General features: G+C 61.1%; 1 protein-coding gene across 4 annotated transcripts in view; it reads left to right on the top strand.

Annotated features, from left to right (window-relative positions):
* Positions 1–11,925, top strand: part of TNFAIP2 (TNF alpha induced protein 2) — a 13,065-nt gene extending 1,140 nt beyond the window's left edge. For 3 of the 4 annotated variants that reach the window (XM_077123650.1, XM_077123649.1, XM_077123652.1), the window contains 11 exons: positions 1,764–2,123; positions 2,293–2,923; positions 5,121–5,235; positions 5,956–6,078; positions 6,265–6,365; positions 6,852–6,962; positions 7,330–7,453; positions 8,115–8,237; positions 8,471–8,626; positions 8,834–8,955; positions 10,135–11,925. In XM_077123650.1, the coding sequence (XP_076979765.1) occupies positions 1,778–2,123; positions 2,293–2,923; positions 5,121–5,235; positions 5,956–6,078; positions 6,265–6,365; positions 6,852–6,962; positions 7,330–7,453; positions 8,115–8,237; positions 8,471–8,626; positions 8,834–8,955; positions 10,135–10,276 (2,094 nt within the window). In that variant the 5' untranslated portion in view covers positions 1,764–1,777 and the 3' untranslated portion in view covers positions 10,277–11,925. Of the gene's footprint in view, positions 1–9; positions 1,471–1,763; positions 2,124–2,292; positions 2,924–5,120; positions 5,236–5,955; positions 6,079–6,264; positions 6,366–6,851; positions 6,963–7,329; positions 7,454–8,114; positions 8,238–8,470; positions 8,627–8,833; positions 8,956–10,134 lie in introns of those variants that run through there. The other variant, XM_077123651.1, reaches the window with a different exon arrangement.
* The last annotated feature ends 1,516 nt before the right edge of the window (positions 11,926–13,441 follow it).

Below are 13,441 nucleotides of genomic sequence, written 5' to 3' on the forward strand. Positions count from 1 at the left end.
GGGTTTTGTGCAGCTGAGGCCTGCAGGCACAGATGCAAAACCAGCAAGGCAGGAGCCAGGCCTGTGGTGAGATGGAGTCTGCCATGTCTTGGGGACCCAGGAGCTGTGTCCCACTGGGAGGTATGGGACAGTGAAGGCAGAGGTGGGGCCTGGGAGCCAGGGTAGGGCTGAGCAGCTTAGCTAGGCCGGTAGGCCCAGCTGCAGTGGATGCTTGGCATGAGAGCGAGAGGGGTTGAGGGGAAGCTGGGCTAGTGGGAGCAGGGCAGAAGGGCCTGGTGGCCTCCTACCTGGGGACCTCAGAGCATTCCCTGCTGAACCCTGCAGAAAGACTCTCAGCCCAAATGGCAAGGAAAGGAAACTGAGGCCCAGGGTGATGGAGTTTAGCCCAGGACAGAGGCTGGTGGGGCTGGGAGTGGGAGGAACCCAGACTTCTTGTCCCCCAAATGTCTCCGGCCAAGCCCCGGATTTCTGCTTGCGGCAATGGCATAGGACAGCCGGGTTTTGTGAAGAGCCAGACCTGCCCCTCAGCCTTAGTTTCCCCATCTGGCTGATGGATCCACCTGTTTACCTTATGGTACTGTCACAGGGGTTAAGTGAAGTCAACATGTTGTGTGAGGCAAGACTTGCTGTGTTTGCACTTGGGGGATGGTGCGGGCAGGTGGCACCATGGTTAAGGGTCACCCCAGTTATCAGAGAGGCCCAGCTCCTTTTTGCTCCCATTGCCTAGCCCTGCCCTGCTCCCTCCCTCATGGAGGCATGTTTCTCTCAAGTGCTTGGGTCTCAGCCCTGCTGGCAATGGTCACTCCCTGGGGAGGGGGCTGCTGGGTACAAGTGGTCCCACTTCTCTGAATACAGCTTTCAGGGCAGAGGAATTGCTGAGCTCTGGAGCCAAGTGTCCTGAGTTCCCAACTGCTGATCTTGGGGACACTTCAAACCTCTCTGGGTCAGTTTTGTAAAAGAAGAGTAATATTCCTCCTTTGTGGGAGTGGAACAAGCTGGGAAGGTCACCCAGGAAGGGTACTTTTGTGGTCGCCCCATTGGAGAGCTTTAGGGTGGGTCCCCAACCTCAGTGCCTCACCGGGGCCCTGGCCCTGCATGACACATGAAGGCTCTCCAAGGTCCCTTCCCAGCCCTTGAAGCTTGGCCCCAAATGGCCATGTTTGATGAGGTGCTGTGGTTTTTGACAGCCTGAGCCCTGAGGCCAGGATAGGAGGATCAGGCTCTGCTGGATTTCTGTTCTCAGCAGGAGGAGGGAGCTGATGCTGGCAGTCAGGGGCCTAGGCTTAGACCCCAGGCTGATGCCAGGTCCTCTGTGACCCCAGCTTAGCTCTGTCCTCTCAGGACCCCAGTTCTCATCTGTCCAGTGGGAGGCAGCCCAGGCTCTGTCTCCTCTCCAGGGTCTAGGGGGATCCAGCATTCGTTTTCTTCTCCCTGCCCGGAGAGCGGGCTGCCAAGGAAGGATTGGCCAAAGTGAGGTGAAAGCCCCTCCACCAGGGAGGCCGGGTATCCCTCGTGTCTTCTTTGTTCAGGGGTGATTCTGGGGGGGAGGGTATTGGAAGAGGAGCTGTGGCTGGGGAGACACTCGTGGCCAGGGAAGGGTTTGAGTTCTCCTCATCTGGGCCAGGAGTTAGCCGGAGCCCTGGCGGTTGTCAAAGTTGAATCGAGCGTGGTGTTTTCTGCCATCACCTGTGCATTTGGATTTGGGAGCCAGGCTTGTCCCCTGCAGCTACTGACCCCTTCATCCACCCCTCCCCAACCTGCAGGCTTGACCAGAGTGATGTTGAAGATGATGACTACCTTCCAGGGCTTTCTGGGCAATCAGCCTGTGCCAGGGGATCGTGACTTCTCCCAAAGCCCCCCGCAGCAGCCCTCTATCTTGGAGGCGGAGTCTGAGGCCTCCATGTCCGAGGCCTCCTCTGAGGACCTGGTGCCACCCTTGGAGGTGGGGGCAGCCCTGGAGAGGGATGAGGAGGCCACCAAGAAGGAGAAGAAGAAGTCGAAAGGACTAGCTAACATGTTCAGCATCTTCACCAAAGGGAGGAAGAAGAAGAAGCATCCCAGCCCTGCGGAGCCGGAGGCGGAGCTGGAGTCTGACTCCCAGACGGGTGGCCCCCTGCCCTCAGGTAGGCTGGCCGGGACCCACATGGGCAGGAGGTGTCTCTCCCTCCCTGCTCTCTCCCACCATGGGACCTGGGAGAGGGGAGGCCTGGGCTTCAGTCCTGTCTCTGTGGGCAAGACCCTTGGCCTTGGGTGTCTCCCAGTCCTGCCCTAATGGCTGTGTCCCTTGCACAGTGGAAGAGCTCAAGGCAGACCTGGAGCATGGACGGCTGGACGCAGCGTGGCCGCTGCTGGTGCTGGAGCGGGAGCTGCTGGCAGCGGCGGCGGCCGGCGGCCTGCAGGAGGAGGAGCTGGTGCAGCGGCAGAGTAAGGTGGAGGCGCTGTATGTGCTGCTGCGCGCCCAGGTGCTAGCCGTGCTGCGACGGCCCCTGGACGCTGCACCCGAGCGGCTGCGCCAGGCGCTTGCCGTGGTGGCCGAGCAGGAGCGGGAGGACCGACAGGCGGCAGCGAGGCCCAGAACCTCGGTGCTGATGGCCACGCGTCCGCGGAGTTGGCTGCAGCTGTGGCGGCGTGAAGTGGCTCGGTTGGCTGAGGAGCGCCTGGCTCGCCAGCCCGCTGCAGAGTCCCCTGGCCGCTCAGAGGCCGAGCGCGCCTTCTTGCACCTGGGCCGTACCATGAGGGAGGACCTGGAGGTGGTGGTGGAGCGCCTCAAGCCACTGTTCCCTGCCGAGTTCAACGTCGTGGCGACCTACGCTGAGAGCTATCACGAGCACTTCGCGGCCCACCTGGCCACCATGGCGCAGTTCGAGCTGTGTGAGCGGGACACCTACATGCTGCTGGTTTGGGTGAAGAACTTCTACCCCAAGTGAGCAGGGGCAATGGGACCCAGTGCGCCAGGGCTGGCAGGGTGGGGTGGGGTGGGGTGAGGGGGGTGCAGCTGAGCCAGGGATGGGGCTGGAGTGAGGAGGCTTGGGCCATGTGCGGGGGCAGAGATGGCTGGGCCAGGTGGAGAGGATTGGTCTGCAGGAGGGGGTCAGGGTGTGCAGGGAGAGGTTTGTGCTGGTGATCCGCAGTCCCAGGACTCAGGGGTGGGGCTGAGTGGGGCCGGAGCACATGGGAGGGGCCTGGGATGGGTCTGCTTTTCCCTTGGAATCCTTACTTTCTTGGGCCTTTGATACACCCAGTCACATTCTGCAGTTGGGGAAACTGAGGCAGGAGAATGGCAGGAACTACATCATTCGTTTATGAATTCCCAGTCTGGAGATAGGGCAAGACAGGTAATGACAATCCAGAGCAGGAAGGGCTGTGGCAGAGGAGGCCAGGGAGGCTGGGAGCCCAGAGCAGGGGTCATGGAAGGCAACCTGGAGGAGGAGTCACTGAAGAGAATACTGCCTGACTCAGGAGAGCATGTCCCTGCCCTGGGGATTCCCAGTGTAATTGGGTGTAGAGGGGGCAGACTGGTGGGGAAGAACAATATTCCTGGCAAAGGGAGGCTGAGCCATGGAATGTTCTAGGAGCTATGCAGAGCTTGTCAGAGGATTTGGAGTACCTGACAGCTGTGGGGCCCTCGCAGGCAGGGGAGTGGGTCAGGGATGGGCACGGACAGACAGCAAGTTGGAAAGATCCCTGTTGTGCAGGGCCCTGCTGCCGACAGTGGAAGTGGCAGTGCCAGTGGAGGGCACCTGAGAACTCAGCTGGGTACAGCCTTAGGCATCTCCTGATTTACCCCAACTCCACGGCTGGTCACCATTCTCACCAACCACTGCTGGGCAGAGAGAGAGCAGAACTCCAGGGTGGAAATGCCCAGGCAGGGAGGCCAGTGGTTGTAATTGCTGGGAGTTGGTCCCTGTAGCCCCAGCCCCAAGGCACAAACCCTGCAGGTATAGATTCTGCGAGGTGTCTCTGTGTGTCCTGGGGCACGTCCATGGTAAGACCCGGGTGGGTGGGCAATGCCAGGGCTCAGTTGGGGCAGAAGGACCCAATGCGAGTGGGAGGTGAGGAGCTCAGCAGGACCGAGGAAACTGTGGCCCTGGGCAGGGGCTGGGGGAGAGCCCACCCAGCCCTGAGCTAGTTCTTGCCTGTCCTGAGTCTCCAGGAAGTGCCAGCCATGGCACTCTGTTGGTCAGCCTTCCTGTCCCAGTGGCCTGAGGGTCACTCAGCCAGGGGCCCAGCAGGGTTAGCTTTCCTGGGAATCGAGGCCAAACCTGGGCACGAATCCCTGAGTGGGAAAGTCCAGGGAAGCATTGTCAAGGCCCAGAGGGCCACAGTGGGGGACAAAGGGACACAGCTGTGTCAGGCTGGGTGAGGGACACAGAGAGGGCCATTCTGAAGGGACAGAGATCCCTCAGGAAGTACCAGGGCTGGTCCCTTGGAAGCTCTGGGACCCTGCCGAAGCACCACGAGTGTGAGCTGAGGCGTCTCAGTCTGGGCCACCCTTTCTGCCCTGATTGGTGCACCCAGCAGAGCCAGCTGGACAGGGAGCAGTGGCTGGCGGGGTGCCCTGAGGTCGACAGGACTGGGTGCAGCAATGAGGGGAATGGGCCAGACTGCATTCAGTGGCTGCAATAAGAAGCTTGTTTTTCCGAGTAAGAGGGGAACCAGTGTTGGGGGGTGGGGGTGGTGGCCAGGTCGGTGCAGCAGAGAGCAGGAGCAACCAAGCTTCAGCTTCCAAGGTGGCTCTTGCTGCGGGGTGTGGAAGGGACAGTCGGAGACAAGGGCTGAAGGAAGGAAGCAGTGAGCATCCCTTACTATGAGCCAGGCGAGAGCTGGGCACAGGGTGGGCTGTGTGTGTGTGTGAGGTTCATCAATTCCAGGGCATATTTGGGGACAGGGGCAGAAGAGGTAAGAGGAAAAGGAGGCGTGGTGTCCAAGGGTTTTGGCATGAATCAACTAAGGGGTGGAGAAGCCACCGTGGGAGTTGGGGAAGCCCTGGTAGGGGTGGGGGTGAGGGCACAGGCCAGTGCTGGGCCTGCTGGCGTGCGGCAGAGGCGGTGGGGGTGGGTCTTGCATAAGGGATGGAGCAGAATGGGCAGCTGTCCTCATGCCAGCCTCCCTCTGCCCAGTGACGTCATCAACAGCCCCAAGTTGGCGTCTGAGCTTCAGGGCGTCCAGCTTGGGAGCCTCCTGCCCCCCAGTCAGATCCAGTTGCTGGAGGCCACGTTCCTGTCCAACGAGGCGGTGAGCGAAGCACCTGGGCCAGGCAGCCGGGAGGGAAGCGGGGGGCCCAGAGACAGACAGAATCCCAGGTAGAGGACAGACAGACAGATGGACAAGAAAGTTTGAGACAGTCCAGAGAGGGCTGGCAGAGGGATAGGCCAGTGAGGGAGGTGGGCAAAACAGGGAACAGCCAGGACAGCAGGGCGGAGGGCGTGGTAACCATCCCCCGGCTGCCTTCCCCACCTGGGTGGAAGCAGCCCCTTAAGCCTCTCTGTTTTAAGGTTAGCTCCTTGTGACCTTCAATCCACCTGCAACCTGGACTCCTCCTTGCCATGTCCCCTCCCGGATTCACAGGGCTTGGGATTCAGAGGCAGATGCCCGTTGGGGCTGTTAACTCTACCCACCACGGTCCCTCCATCTCCTGCCCTGCAGGCCCCGTCGACCTCTGTACACCCAAAGGCCTCGCTTCTCCCTGGGTCTGCAGCTCTGTGAGCCTGAGGGTGAGGTCAGGCGTGCACTCAGCCATGCTTTTGCCCCTGAGCGTGCCGGGAGGGGTGGACCCCCTTTTTCAGGTACTTCCTTGCACACCTGGCCAGGAAGGAGCAAGGAAGAGAGGCCTTCACCCATGGGTGTTCCTGAAAGGGAGGGACCTTCACTTGAGCAAGGGGCAGGACAGGCAGGGTGCCCGGGCAGCGCGACTGGGCAGGGCACCCCACCCTGACCCGCCCCTTATCCCCTAAGGCCAGTGTGAAAGACTTGATGGCCCGAGCCCTCGAGTTGGAGTCGCAGCACTGGGTCCAGGATGTGGGTCCCCAGAGGTTGGATGGCCGCTGCCACAGTGAACTGGCCATCGACGTCATCCAGGTACACGCTCTGCAACAGATACCCAAGCAAGGGCCACAGGGCACAGACAGTGTCCCTACCCTACCTCCTCCCTGGGGCACTCTCTTGTCCCCTGCCCAACACCAGCCCGCTCCCAGGCTGTAGCCCCAGGATAGGACAGGTGACCCCTGCTCGGCTCACCCCAACCCCATCCCCTATCACCCCCAGATCATCTCCCAGGGCCAGGCCAAGGCCGAGACTATCACCCCTGAACTGGGTGTGAAGATGAAGCAGGTGTTGCTGTTGGAGCTGGCTGGCTTCCTGAGAAGGTGGGTGTGAGTGTGTCCCGATGGGTCCCTGCCCCCCTCCAAGCTGTGGCTCTTCCCCCTCCCCACCCCCAGGGAGTCCCCTCTCCTGGGCCTGCCCCATCCTGGCCCTGCCCCCTCCCCAGAGAGTGAGTGCAGGCCTCACCTGGTCCGTGTTGCTTCCGATTTCAAGATGGATGACCCAGGAGGGAGTGAGACCCCTGCCTCTCCTTCACGTGTTCCCCCCCCCCCCCCCAATTCTCAGGGTCCTTCCTTCCAGGACCTCAAGAACTCCTCCAGCCAGCCCTTGCCCCCTCCAGACTCCCAATCAGAAAGCCTGGCCCTAGCTGCAGGGCCAGGGGGTGGGGTGGGGTCTGGAAGCTGGGCTCCATGCTGCCAGTGGACTGGCGGCCCCTCCCCACGCTGTCAGAGACCCTGGAGCTCAAGGTGGTGGGCAGGCTGCTCTCTAGCTTGGCGCCCCAAACTCACATGCCCCTTCCGCTTTTGCAGCTACCAGCGGGCCTTTGACGAATTTCTGGAGAAGTGCAAACCACCGCGGAACTTCAGGGCCAACTTCAGGGCCAACGTCATGGCCAACATCAACAATTGCCTGTCCTTCCGGTGAGAACACGGGGCTGCGGGTGGAGGGCCAGTTGGGAGCGGGGAGGGCTCCCGGGTGGCAGCGGCGATGAAGGGAGGCACGCGGAGATGCGGTCATTCTGGCTGCCTGCGCCGCTGTACCTCACTGTCCTCTTGTTTTGTTTTATCTGGGAACTGTCTGCTGTGGGTGGTTGCAGGTGTGCTGAGAGGCAAGGCTGGGGGGTGGGGAGCATAGGTGGGATGACTTGCATTTGATGCCCCCCAATCCAGGGCATGGGGAGCCACTGTTGGTCCTAGAGGGAAGGAGGCCTGTCCGGGACTAACTGCTCTCTGGGTGTGAGGCTGCCCTGGGTGGGCCTTGCGTGACCTCCCTGCCTTCCCCTTCCAGGACGTCCATACAGCAGAACTGGCAGACTCTGCCAGATGCCCTTGGCTACCTGCTGGGGCCCCTGAATGAGCTTAAGAGTCGCGGCTTTGACATCCTGCTTCAGAACCTGTTCGCGATTCTGAAGGTAGCTGGAGCCACGCTGAGCCCAGCTTTGGAGGGCATGAGGGTAGCGGGTGGGGGTGGCGTAGGCCTGAAGTGGGCCAGGGGTGGAATGGGGTTGGTGGCATGCAGGTGATGGGGCCCTGGAGGGCTCCTGATGCCCAGCCTCTCGTAGCTGTCCATCACATCTGCTTGGGGCTGAGGAGTCCACAGAAGCCCCTGAGGTCCTTCATCATGGGTTCCTGTCTCCCCAAAAGGAAGAGGAGGGGGTTCCCTGCCTGCTCTTGATCCCCAGGGTGGGAGTCTGTGGCAGCCAGACACCTGGCCTGGAGGCAGTGGTGAAGGTCTGCAGTGACTCTCCCAGTCCCGGCCTCGTGCAGAGCCTGGTTATGCAGGGCTGTGTTTATCCACGAGGTGCCATGGCCTGGGCCTCTGGGCAGACAGCCAGGCTGTCCTGGGTCCTGTGCCCCAGCTGGGTGGCCTTGGAGAAGGGCACAGAGACCTTGCCTTTGCTTCCTGCCCAGAAACGGGGACTTGAGCTCTGCCTGGGTCCCGTGGGAGTCCTTCCCCAGGCTGGGCCATGTGTGTCTGGGAGAGGGGTCAGCACTTAGAGGCTGCGCCAGCTGTGGGCAGCGACTGCCATCTGCAGGGTGTAACCTGGGCAGCTTGCCTTTCTCCTGTCACAGCCGCTGTTCAAGAGGTTCACACAGACCCACTGGGCCGACCCGGCCGAGACCCTGGAGAGGATCATCTCTGCCGTGGGCGAGAGGCTGCCCGAGTTTTTGGAACTGCAAGACTGTTTCCGGGAGGTGGGCAGGCTCTGGGCTGCAGGTGGGGCGGGAGGGGGGCCGTCCCAACAGCCTGCACACACACGTGCACGCGCACACACACGTGCACGCACACGTACACGTGACAGCCTGCACGCACACGTACACATGATGCCCTTTCTGCTCTGCCCCTCCCTGGACCCCTGTCTCTGGTGTGCGGGCCAGGGAGCTTCAAGGGAGGGGGAGACTCAGCCCCTGGCTGCTCACCTGCGCAGGAGCTCACGGAGGCCGTGCACTTGCATCTGGTGAAGGAGTACCTCGTCCGCCTCAGCAAGCGGAGCCTGGTGCTCAAGACGGCTGAGCAGCAGCAGCAGCTGGCGAAGCTCGTCCAGGCCAATGGGGACCGCATCCAGCACTTCTGCCTGCAGCATGTGAGCGCCTGCTGCCCGCGCCCCTGGGATGGGTGGCTGCTCCTCCCCCAAGCCCCTTCTGGGTCCAGGACAGAATCCCCCCCCCAACTGCCCCCCCACCCCCGGACCTCTCCAAACCCTAACCACTTCCTGACCTGAGCCCCCCTGGGCCCAGGGGGCTGGGCAGGGGGCAAGGGTAACCTCCTCCAACAAGGCCTGTGCCCACAGGGTTCCCAAGCTACCTGGCTGGGTCCTGCCCTCCCCATGCTGGCCGAGGTCATCCGCCTGCAAGACCCCAGCGCCATCAAGATTGCAGTGGCCACTTATGCCACCCAGTACCCTGACTTCAGGTGAGCCCAAGGGTCACAGTGCACCCCTGCCCAGACCTCAGACACAGGTCATGAGGTGGTGACAGCAGCAGATAACCCTTGTTGAGAGCTTACCAGGTGCTGGGCACCCTGCTGAGGTCTTTTCGGGGATCTGTTTACTGTTCCTTGCTTCAGCTCTGGGAGGCTGATGCTTTCTGACCCCATTTTACAGATGAGGCCCAGGGAGCATAGGAGTGTGCCCAAGTGACAGTTAGGCAGGGGAGCGCTAAGATGACCAAGCTGGGTGGCTGGGCTCCCTAGCCTCTGCTGTTAACCTCTCCATGCCACTGCCTCTCACAAGAGACACAGACAGGAGAGGCCGGGGATCTGCTAGAGGCCGTGGCAAATCGGTAGTGAAGCTGAGGTCCCCTGCTCAGCCTAGGGGTCCTCGGGCTTGCAACTATGTCCTGGCGACCTGTTCAGGAGTGAGGCTTAGCTCCTGGCTCCCTGGCTGCCCACTAGGCTAGGTTCTCTGACATGATCAGGAACGTCTGGACAGGTCTTGAGTTGGGTTGTCCCCTGGCTTACTTATCCCATCCATCTGTCTACTCACCCAGTATGCTCACCTCCCCATCATCCATCCACTCGCCCACCCATATCAACCCCTTCACCTGTCTATGCATCCATTCACTCACTCACCCATCTACTCCCCCCACCCAGCTGCCCAGCTGTCTGCTCAGCCACCCATCCCCCATCTACTTAACTACCCACATGCCCATCCATCCTTCCATCTTTCTTTCCTTCCATTCTTCCTCCTGTCCCTCTGTCCGTCCTCCCATCCATCCTCCCGTCCATCCACCCATCCATCCCACCAACAGTTATTTAAGGAGCTCCTGCTCTGGGCCAGGCTCAGTTCCAGGCCCAGATGCTGTGGGGTTCAAGACAGGCTGGCTCCCAGTCTTCTGTCGAGTAGCGTACAGTGTGTTGACACAACCATGCAGCAGAATACACCACGGCAGGTCATCATAGCAGGGGTGCTGACTTTAGCCAGGGAGGTGGGAGGACACTTTAGCCAAGACCTCCGGGACCAGGAGGAGACAGGAAGCTGTCAGTGTGCTGGGAGCATGGGGGACAAGGGAGGGTGAGTCCCAGCAGTGGGCAGGGGCTCAGGGAGCAGGGGTGCTGGTGGGCAGTCTGGGTTGATGGCTCCTCTCCTTCCAGCAAAGACCACCTGAGTGCCATCCTGGCCATCAAGGGGAACCTGTCGAGTAGCGACGTTAAGAGCATCCGGAGCATCTTGGATGTGAGCACGGGGGAGCACAAGCCCTCCAGGCCCCTCTTTTCACTGGTAAAGCTTGGTTAGCTTCTCCTGTGGCCGGACCTGCTTGTGCACAGCAGATGAGCGTGTACCCCCATGTGGGACACCCCGATCCAACCAGCCCCGGCTTGACGCCTGCTGCCTGCCGCTGCTTCTGCCCAGCCCTGGCCGTGACGCAGCCCCTGGGTGGCTGGAACTGGACAGACCCCAGGGTATCCATCTAGTGGGGCAGGAGCTCCCAATGTGGGGAGCCCACCAGGCAGAGCCTGAGAGGACACTTTGTGAGTTATTGTTTACTATGCATGCACAAAAGGAGGGAGAGGAGGGAGAATGGCCACCTCCTGTCTGCAGAGCCCTTCCTTGGTCTGCTTCTTAACCGCCCCCATCATGGGTGGTCTGGAGCACTCATCCCAGTTCCCCAGGCTGGCGCCGGGCCTCATCCATGCTGTCTCCTCCAGCCCAAGGCCAAAATGAGCCAGGCCAGCAAGTCTGTGGGATGGAAGGTGTCACCTGGAGGGAAGAGTGGAGAAGATGGGCTCCCTCTGGGCCTGGAAGTGTCATTGGAAGCCCTAGATGGGGACAGGGACTCTGGCGGGGGGCTGTGGAGCCAGCATCAGACCCCACCTTCAGATTGCCCCTGGGCCCATGTAGGCTGGCTCTGGAGTTTGGCCCACGCCCCCTCCCTGCACTTCCCAAGAGGTGGTCCCAGGGGGCCTCAGCGTCCATAACTGCCAGGCCAGGCCCTCCTGGACCTTCTCAGGGCCCTCCTGCTCTGCATGGGGGCAGGCCCAGAGGCGACCCCACGGACCCTGCTGCCAGGCACCCCTCCTGGAAGCTGGGCTGAGGCCTGGGCAGTGGCAGGGCAAACCTGACCTCTGACCCCTGGGCTCGGTGTTGGTTTCTTATTGCTGCTGCAACCAATTACTACAAACTGATGATTGTTAAAGAGTTGATTGTCTTTCGGTTCTATAAGCCAGAAGTCTGACACAGACTGGGCTAAAATCAAGGCGTTGGCAAGCTAGCTCCTTTCTGGGGCCTCTTGGGGAGAAGCCTTTCCTTAACTTCTCTAGTTCTGGAGCCCCAACTCATGGCCCCTTCCATTTTTGTCCCTCCCATGGTACCATCTCCCTGGCTCGTCTCTGCCTCCCACTCCCTTTGTAAGGCCCACCTGGATAAACCAGGTGCACCTCTCTGTTTTAAGGTTAGCTCCTTGTGACCTTCAATCCACCTGCAACCTGGACTCCTCCTTGCCATGTCCCCTCCCGGATTCACAGGGCTTGGGATTCAGAGGCAGATGCCCGTTGGGGCTGTTAACTCTACCCACCACGGTCCCTCCATCTCCTGCCCTGCAGGCCCCGTCGACCTCTGTACACCCAAAGGCCTCGCTTCTCCCTGGGTCTGCAGCTCTGTGAGCCTGAGGGTGAGGTCAGGCGTGCACTCAGCCATGCTTTTGCCCCTGAGCGTGCCGGGAGGGGTGGACCCCCTTTTTCAGGTACTTCCTTGCACACCTGGCCAGGAAGTGGCCCGTGTGATTGGTGCACAGAAACGTTTGTACATTTGTAAGGCGTCTGTGTGCTTGATATTAATATGATTATTATTATTTTATATATTTTTTGATAGCACTGTCATTGTATATGTGTAGTCGGGTGGGACCCGAGTTTTTATAACTTGATATAAAACTGATGTCAAAAGTGCCTGTGCTGTAGTTTTTTGGGGGAACTACAAAGTGGGGGTGTGGGGTTCTTTACCCCAACTCAGGTTATCCTTGGTGGCTTCCTCAACCCCTGGGCCAAGGCGAGCCTTGTGCTCTTAGGTGGGATCCAGTGCCCGGCCAGGCAGCCCCCCAGTGCCTCCTAGGTCCATGAGGGAGAAAGCCCTCACCCCTCACCCCTTGGAGCTTTGGAAGGGCCGGGCCACTGACTTCGCCCCTCTGTGCATTGGCTTCCTGCTGGGCCTACCCCAAATCCTTCACCCCGGCGGGTGGGGTGTGGGAGCCACTGCTAACCTCTCGGCTCCATGGCACTGAGCATTGGGGCTCGTGCCTCTGCAGTGGCTGTCGCAGGCTCGGCAGCAAACAAGCAGCCGAGGTGCCCAGTCTTGGTTCAGGATGGCTCCAGCCTGCAGGGAAGGACTGCCCTGGGCACCCTAGGCTTTCCGGAAGGGTCCTGCCCCCCACCCTAGCCGAGGATTTGTGGTGGAGCAGAGACCCTGGATGTGTGTAGGGGTGCCTTGACAAAGTTGAGGGATGGACCAGGGAGCCTTTCCAGGGGGTTCCTTCTATGGGGCCCATGGAGACTGACCCCCCCCCAGAGAACTGGGGAGCAGAGAGGGAAGGAGGAACCTGGAGGGGGACAGCAGCCCCAGGAACCCCTCTCGGGGCACCCACCTATCCATGTGGCATTGGTCCTGGGGTGGATTTGATACTCAAGGGGACAGCAGCCGTGGAAGAGCTGGCTGCTTTCCTGCACCCCTCTCGGGGCAGCACTGGGCTGTGGAGGGGTGGGGGGGGTGGAGGGGTTGGGGTGGGGGGACATGGGGCACCAGAGAGTGCTCCCCTCCTCTGAAACCATTCCCTGGAATGAGCAGGGAGGAGAGATGGGACCTGAAGACCATATTGCAGTTTGACATGTCTCGGGCAGCTCTTAGGGACCCGTGGTGGAAGGAGCTAACACCCAGGGGGTCATCGCTGCACCCCGGGCCAGGCTGGGGTCCCCACAGCCCTGGATCCTCTTGAACCTGGGGTTTCCCTGCCCACCCCTTGGTGCCACTGTGGCCACTGCCTTCCCGGGGGAGGCTGGGCTCGGGGTCTGGCAGGGCTGAGGCCCAATGGGGAAGCAGGAGTGGGGTTGGCACCTCATCTGTTCCTGCCATGGGGTGGAGTCTGGCCAGGCCTACCCCACTGCATCACCCACCTCCCCACCTCCTCCTCAATGCAGGAGAATCCCGGAAGGAGTTGGTGCAGGTGGGGGCAAGGCTGGTGGGCTGGGCTGGCACCTGCTTCTGCTCCTACGAGGACGTGACCCCAGCCCCAGAGGCCTGGGAGCACCAAGCATCAATGAGGCCCCATCACCCACTGGGACCAAGAGGACACGAACCGGGAGCAGTTGGACAGGCCCCCCAAAGGGCCAACATGCCAGGGGAGCTTTGAGATGCTGCCCAAGTCCACCAGGCATCTCAGGCCCAGGCTGGGTGGGGATGGGGTGTAGTGGG

This window comes from Tamandua tetradactyla, chromosome 12, assembly GCF_023851605.1.
Source record: "Tamandua tetradactyla isolate mTamTet1 chromosome 12, mTamTet1.pri, whole genome shotgun sequence".
Taxonomy (NCBI): Eukaryota; Metazoa; Chordata; class Mammalia; order Pilosa; family Myrmecophagidae; genus Tamandua; species Tamandua tetradactyla.